The sequence below is a fragment of the Tetrao urogallus genome (genome assembly GCF_951394365.1).
Source record: "Tetrao urogallus genome assembly, chromosome: 1".
Lineage (NCBI taxonomy): Eukaryota > Metazoa > Chordata > Aves > Galliformes > Phasianidae > Tetrao > Tetrao urogallus.
In genome coordinates, this window is record NC_136813.1 from 21,372,014 (window position 1) to 21,380,554 (window position 8,541).

Here is an 8,541-nt window from a genome sequence, read left to right on the forward strand (position 1 = left end):
TCTTGGTAGAGCCAAGGTTGTAAGTCCTTATTAGACACAACACGCACGGCCACAACTGTCACGAATTCCTTGCAGTTCTCTTTCTCATACCTTCCACAGTTGCCTTATTCCTTCTTCTGCTGGTGCTTTCAAAGTCACACTTTCTTTTCCCATCCTATCAGGTTAATACATTTTTTCAAGCAATATTTGGAATCCTTCAAAGGGGAGGTTTGTGTATATTACTTACAGTAGCTGCATATAAAAAATCTAAACCCACAAGATTTTCACTGCTCGTGTTATTCCTCAGCTGGCCATAGCTCCCTCCCATTACTCTGGATTTCTCATCAAAAGCTTGCAGGTCAAGGTTATCCTTATACTGGAGGGGAATTCCTGTTTCCCTAAGAAAAAGCTGAGAGAATTATACATTTTGCCTCCTTGAGTTATTCTTCCCCTCCAGATTCTTACAGCAACTGCTGCCTTTTATCTCTGCTTATTAATGTTTCCAGGTCTCAGACTCCTTTGTTGGTCAGAAGGCCCTTTGGCCAAGGTTTATAATGGTAAGGGTTTAAATTGCTCTGCTGTGCACAGCTAAGCTCAGCACCTAAGTCAAAAATCTGTATGTGCAAGTCACTTCTTGTGTTTCCCTTAATGGAAGGAAGCGCATTCATTCCTGCTGAATGGACTAACTACAAAGGCAGTCCAGGCTAAATGCATATACCTACAACATAATCTTCCAGTAAAAACCTCCATGTGATGAACAATAGTAGGATGAATATAGTCCAGATTTTATCATAAAATAGCTTCTTTAAGACCTAAGATTTAAGAAAACACTTGTTTGTGTAACTCTTTATTTCTTAACTACTATATTGCATATAATTAATTTACAGCTCACAACATTTGCATATTTTACAGAGATCTGGAAATGATTGGGATTACAACTATAAATGCAAGAATGTTCCAGCATATGAACCTCTCCAACAAAATTTAAGAAGGAATATATATATATATATATATATATTTTTTTTTTTCATACAAAAATGTCCTAAACCATCCCAGGCTGTTTTTCCCATTGCACCTCAACTGGGAACCCATTGTCTGGAAAAAGTACATTGTGTTTCATTGTTTTACACAGAGAAAGGAAATATGCTTCCCATTTAGTTCCCTCATTTCTAGAGTTTATCACGTCATTTCTTTTTCTACCTCTACCACTTCTTTCTTTTCTGGCTGAAATGGAATAACTGAAACTGGTTACTTACTTTGGGGTTCCTATAGACTTAAATTTAGGAGGCAGAAGCAGAATAGATCATCCAAGTGCATAAAAATTGGGAACTAAATTAGAAAACAGAAAAGTAATAAATAGCCTCTGAACTACAGTCACTCAGTTGAAGCAAAGGGCTTTCACAGTGGCACACTTTCACAGATAATGCCAGCTAGGATATACACTGAAATTACTCATTTTCTTAAATATATAAAATGTCTTTCTTGGTGAGAAATCTTCATATGTCATTGCTCATATATGTCACAATTCTTACATATTAGAGTTTTACTTGCAGTGGTATCCTTCATATTCTTATATTTGATGTTCTGTTTTATTATTCACAGTATCATTTCACAAATAATATAAGTTCTTGAATTACAGATAAATATAAAAACTAGATTTGAATTTTGATATTTTTGTTTATCTTTTAGTGCTGAGTCACAATGCAGTTGTTCTTCAATGTATTAAGAAGCATCTGTGGACAGCTTTAGCTTTATACATTATTATATCCAGGACTCAGAAAATATTCAAATATATTTTTAAACCATCCAGAAGTCAGTGAGCTGTACAGATGTATTTCAAAACAACCACGTTCTTGCAGGCCTTATTTTGTTTCTTTGGCCTTCTTTATGAAAGCATTGCCTCTGAAACAGAAAAATATATGAATAATGGTCAAGGAACTGGAACATTTTGGAATTACTATAACGAGATATTTAGAAGTTCTTTACCAAATTTAACTCATTCCACAGACATTCCAAAAGGCATTAATGCAGGCAAAATCCTTCTGCCAAGAAATAATAACAAATTTTCTGAAGCACTTCAGCATGAAGGACGCCTACCTGCACACTGACACAAAACTGAGACTAGCAAAGTCTGCTTTTTCACCAAAAAGGAAGATTCCTGAAAACAAAAAATGTATCAAGTCTGAGAATTCCTTCAAATATGGGTAAAGGGCAACACCCTAACAGTGTATGGCAGTGGCCTAAGGGGAACCAGAGGTGTTTGTAACTACTGCCTCCAGGGTAAGCATTTCAGCTGGGACCAAAAGGGCATAAGCTACTATGAGGCACCTCCTTTTGCGTTGTAAGTATGTATGTATTCATAAGTAAGTATGTAAGTACTTGTAATACAATGATGAGATTAATATATTAATACAGTTACATATTAAAGTGATGTAAGTATATTCAATATAGTTTTGTATACTCTACACGATATATTACATATAACATCACATACATCCCAGTAATTTCAGTTTGCATTCCAGGTATAAGCATATGTGAATATGCTAGTGTCAAAACACTTTGTTAAACTATGCATTATCTCTTTTTATACTATTTTCTGATATTCTTCATAGATCACTCCCAAAGAAATGCTATTTAATTCCATGGAAGCTACAACAGATACCAACAGCACAATAATACTATATCATAATGAAAATTCTCACCTATTAAGCACCATTTTTCAACACAATCACCACCATTAGCTCTGCATTTTGACCAGCAATGAACACATCATCCTGCATTCATAAAAATCTGCACCAGCAGATGTGACCCATTTGATGTCACCACTGCCAAAATGCACCATTCACCACCTCACTGTGCTTACATCTATTGCTGGGTCCCCATAAATGTTCAGCAAGCATCAGTGAATGTCAATGGATGCCATTTTTTCTGCATAGAGGAATTCAGTGACACACCTTTGCTTCATACACACTTCCACTTCAGACACCATTCTGTCAGACTGTCCCAAAGCTGCCATCTGTCACACTGCAACAAAATGGTGTACAATATTGGTGGGAAAGTTCACAGAATCATAGAATAGCCAGAGTTGGAAGGGATCTCAAGGATTATGAAGCTGCAACCCCCTGCCACATGCAGGGCCACCAACCTCCCCATTTAATACCAGACCAGGCTGCCCAGGGCCCCATCCAACCTGGCCTTGAACACCTCCAGGGATGGGGCATCCACAACCTCTCTGGGCAGCCTGTTCCAGCACCTCACCACTCTCATAGTAAGGAACTTCCCCCTGACATCCAACATATATCCTCCCTTAACTTAAAACCATTTCCCCATGTCCTGCTGTTATCTACCCTTTCAAAGAGTTGACTGCCCTCCTATTTGACAGAATCAATTCAATCTTCTCCTGCCATGCCAACATCTGCCTCTGATGTTGTGGGCCAAGAGAATAAAATAAGAGGTACTGACTTCAGAGTAGCTCTCATAAATGAAAGCAAGCGTCAGAAAATAACTATGACCGTTTAGTTCCTTTGTTATATATTCAAAATGTGTACAAAAAACCTATGAATCTTAAATATCCTACTTTATTAACTACTGCTATTCATTTTGCATTGCGGATAATGGACAGGCTGACTAGTTATACTACTTACGGTCTGATTTATTCAGTAATCATCTACTGTCCTTTTTTTGGCACCGGAACTGATAAGTGCTTCTATTATTTATGAATTGTACATTACACAATTCCAAACAATTGCACTGTATCTTGTCCAGCAGTCATTCCCAAATTAAGAACCCTTGAGCCAACAGAAATGTGGGACCAAACTGACTCTTTCTGTTGCCAAGTCTGCATCCTTGCAAGCTTATGGTGCAATAGGGTGATACTGTTTCCTGATGATTAACCCCTTAAAACACATGGAACCTATTATTTCTTGTCACCTCTTTGTTCAAGCTTTTCAAGGCTATAAACTTTCCTTTCTGACCTCATGTTACTTCAAACAGGAAAGATTTTATCTTGCCTGACTTAAGATGTTTACAGTGCAGATGTCTATGAACTAGTAATCACATTGAACTCTCATTACAGTCAATGGATTGTGCAACTTATCTAATTCTAAGAAAGACATCAAAAGTAGGCATAATGAATCATGCCCCCAAAGTATCAGGAGATGTCATTAACTATAAAGACAGCCAACGTATGACTGGCTTGTATCATCACTTTCTTAAATGGCTGAAGTCAAGTAAAATGAACACACCTTGCTAGCAGGTGCATACTGGGGATGTGTTAAATTAGAAGGGTTGAATTCTAGGCAAGATATCAGAAATAATCTGTGTACTTATTACAAAGTGTTGTGTGTATACAACGTCGTGCTATAGACCCGTGTGGTCTTCCACACTCTTCTGGGAACACTTCCAGCTTGTTTCTGGCTGAAACTCAGCCATGGCTGTATCTGTACCCAGAGCAGTGCTGAAACACCGCAGCCACCTCTCTCCAGGGCTGGATGCCTTCAGTCAAACTTGGCCATTGCAGGGATTGAACATCCTGCTGTCTGCAGAACCAACATTCTGACTACAGCCAGGGAAACAGACTCAACATGGTTGGAAGCCCAGCTAGGCAATGATTCTACTCTTATAGCCTAATACCAGTTTCCACTCTTTTGTGACCAGGGGGCTTATCGGCTGTATCACACGAATTCTGATACTGCCAACATACGATTGAATTCATATATGTAGAGAAATTAAACTTGAAAAGAACAGAATAAAAACATCAGCCTGAAGTATGTAAGAACTGGGTACACTCAGTTTCTGAGCATTCAATCACAACAATAGCTAGGAATTATTCAAAATGCTGCCAAACATTCTCCTCCCTGACCTGCATTTGATGGGCATGTGGGTCGTTTTGCCAGCACATACACATTTAACAGATCTTTCTTGTTTTATCTCTCAATTTCAAGAATGAGGAAAAGCTGCACTCTGAAAGATAAAAAAATGTAGTTTATTTAGAATTTCACAGAGCACTGAGTAAAAAAAAAAAAAGGCAATATATATGTCAAATCAGATCAGTATAGTGGCTTCCCATTAACCAAATTATCATGTGATGCTTTTCAACAAATTTACTTTGTTTTGATCCGTATTTCCAGGCAAAAGCCCATTTCAGGTGCTGGGATCTGGACAGAAACAGAGCCTTCCAATAGCTCTCAGCTATTTGGTGTACTCCAATACACAGACTTGCCATCTGATGAATTTTTTAAAGTCTTGCTATGAAACACTGCACAGTGTTGTTAACAGCCAAGTTGCACAGCTTGCTCTGCACATGTTCTCCCATCAGAAATTTGGGATGGATATTTATACAGAACTCTCTCAGTCTGAAATGAACATACGCTTCAGAGTGGTTTGTCACTTTGCTGAGGAATATTTTGTTCTTTCATTGCTGTGCAAGAGTCCTGCAGGCACTTTCTGTTTCAGATTTATTGCAGTTTTCCAACACGTGATCAGATCGCAGTGGAATCACGAGCCCTCCCGTACTGTGCATTAACTGTGTTTCTATAGTAACTTCTTGCAACTTGCTCTCATCTCTCTGTGTAACAGATGGGAACACAAGGTATGCGAGCAGGCTGTGTGATAGCTGACAATATTGAAAAGCCATTCCTAACGTGAAAATTATAAGAAAGTAATAGAGGAGAATCAGACAGAGGAGTGGTGGGAGAAAGGGGAGTGAGGAGCTACCATTTCTGTAGCACTTGAATCAAAACAATATTTCCCCACAGGTGTAAACCTACATACCTTCATCATCATAGTGTTTTCACATGCCAGCACTTTTTGCTCCATTTAAACAAACCGTCAGACAGAAGTGAGGAATCGCGTTCACAGGGTTGTTGCCGTTGCCAATCAATACCTTTTTTTTCTAGTATTCACTGATGCCACCTGCTGGATTCCTGTCTTTGTCATTAAAATCCTCTCCTCATTCCAGGTGGAAAATGTAGGTAAAGTTGTGTAAGAGTGTAATTTATTTCGGTAAAAATTCAATTTAAAGCAAACAGATTCTGCCAGGGGAATTCTAGCTAATCAAGGGTGAAAAGGAATTATTACAAAAAATGTTTGATTTTTTTTCCAGGTTCAGAAATTGAGCTTTAGAATATATACATACAAACTTAAATCCATGTGTCCATGACAGCCAGAATACGTTACTCAGAAAAGAGGTTTTATTCAGCTACAGTTTCAAAATCCAGTATGTATGAATGCAGTATGTATGCAATATGTATGAATAACTCCACAAATCCATCACTGACCAGGCTCTCCTCTACCTGTCCCTGGAGGGCACACACAGCTCTCCATCACCCGTTATACACAGACCTGCTGACTTTGCAGCTGCTAGCTTATAATGCTGTAATGTTATAGATGGGCTGAGGTTAATGGGATGAGGTTCAACAAAACCAAGTGTCAGGTCCTGCACTGCGGCCACAACAACCCCAGGCAGTGCTACAGGCTTGGGGCAGAGTGGTTGGAAGACTGTGTAGAGGAAACAGATCTGTTGGTATTGATTGATGCTTGGCTGAAAATGAGCCAGCAGTGTGCCCGGGTGGCCAAGAAAGCCAATGGCATCCTGGCTTGTATCAGAAATAGTGTTGCCAGCAGGACAGGGAAGTGAGACAGGGAAGTGATCACCCCTCTGTACTCAGCACTGGTGAGGTCACACCTCGAATGCTGCATTCAGTTTTGGGCCCCTCATTACAAGAAAGACATTGAGGACTTGGAGAGTGTTCAGAGAATGATAAAGAAGATGTGAAGGGTCTGAAGCACAGATTTTATGAGGAGTGGCTGAGAGCTGGGATTGTTTAGCCCTGAAGAAGGCTCATGGAGCCTTATTGCTCTCTATAACTACCTGAAGGGAGGTTGTGGTGAGGTGGGGGTCAGCCTCTTCTCCCATGTAACTAGCAATAAAATGAGAGGGAATGGCCTCAAGTTGCACCAGAAGAGATTCAGATTGGACATTAGGAAACAATTCTTCTTGGAAAGAGTGGTCCAACACTAGAATGGGCTGCCCAGCGAGGTGGTTGAGTCCCTGGAGGTGTTCAAGAAATGTTTAGATGTTGTACTGAGGGACATGGTTTAGTGGGAGATATTGCTGATTGGCGGACAGTTGGACTGGATGATCTTAGAGGTCTTTTCCAACCTTGGTGATTCTATGAAGGCCTCCTCTGCTTTCCCATTATAATTCTAGCACACTGATGCCTTATGCTTATAAAAAGTTGGATGAACAGTTTCCCACAATGGCTTTTCTCAATGCTTTTATCATAAGACCAGTTTAGCTTCATTGGTGACATTGAATTCTATATGCATAGCCAGGAGAAAAGAGATTACACAAATTGTTAAACATAAAACATGGCCATAATTGTTGTACAGCTACACCTAGAATGGGATTCAGGATGGTGAGGCTCAGAACCTTCTAGGCAAGTGACATCACTCCTCTGTACTACTTCAGTTTCTCCCTTGCAAAATAAGAGTTATAGTGCTTTTGTAAGGCATTTTGAAACATGAGGTTGATTTCATACCATGTTTTATTGAAGGGAACTCAGATTTATATTAAATACTTTTATAAAGAGAGATGGGCTTCAGCTTCACGTTCAGAGCTTTTATTAAAGATAGATAGAAAGAAACTCTCCGGTGAAAAGTTCTTTTTTTCCTTCACCTCGTCAAAACCCACAGTGAGCCCAATGAGAACAGAATGAGCAGTGCTGAATTCAAACCGCTTTCTGTAAAAAGAACACCATGATAGAATTAACCAAAAATTAGATAAAGTGACATTAAATTTAAAAAAACAGGACATAAAGTTAAAATGATGTAAAGATATGCTTGCTTCTTAAGTATTCCTAAAAAAGTGCATAGTAAGAGTCACACAATTTTTCCTAGGTCACTTTCTGGATAGTGACATTTATTCTACCAATAAACAGTGCCTTGAGCACCATTCCCTATACTATCACAAGTAGTTTCTTTGACAAGAAATTAAAGCAGTCATTGGACAGTTGTTGAAGGAGACCAGTTTTCAGAAACAATGAAAAGCCTTGGCCACTTCACTTATGAGGACAAACAATTCCCTCATCCTCATTTCATTCCCTCATCATCATTAAGTTTGGACTTTTAAAAATATAATTCCCAAGAACAGTGCTAACTTTCTTCATATCGTATATTCTTCATACCCTATATTAGTTTAAGGCAAAGGACCATTCCAGAGCATTTGTCCCTTTTGGACTATACTACCAATTTCAGAATACATCCTTGTGGAGAATTAATTATCACAAGGTCTGACGTTCATTGGGGGAGAAGGCCAGAACATTCTGTGCAACACGTATGTCTATATTAATCTTGCAAGATTTAAATAATATGGGCGCTCTGCAGAGTGGTGAATGTCTCTTTGTGCACATAAAGTCACTACTCAAAACTGCAAGACTCAAATAGTGTTATTACAATTTTTTAAGGCACTAAAAGTTAAGTGAGCTTCCTGTGTAAGCAACAGAGTACAGACTGAAATCAGAATTAAATAATGAAGCTCTCAGTGCAATCGTTGAAAGCAGT

General features: G+C 38.9%; 1 protein-coding gene across 1 annotated transcript in view; it reads left to right on the forward strand.

Annotated features, from left to right (window-relative positions):
- Positions 1–7,998, forward strand: part of RXFP2 (relaxin family peptide receptor 2) — a gene marked incomplete at both ends in the record, with an annotated part of 31,768 nt that extends 23,770 nt beyond the window's left edge. The window contains 2 exon segments of the mRNA XM_079549289.1: positions 5,839–5,956; positions 7,879–7,998. Coding sequence (XP_079405415.1) covers positions 5,839–5,956; positions 7,879–7,998 — 238 coding nt within the window.
- Positions 7,999–8,541: the final 543 nt, after the last annotated feature.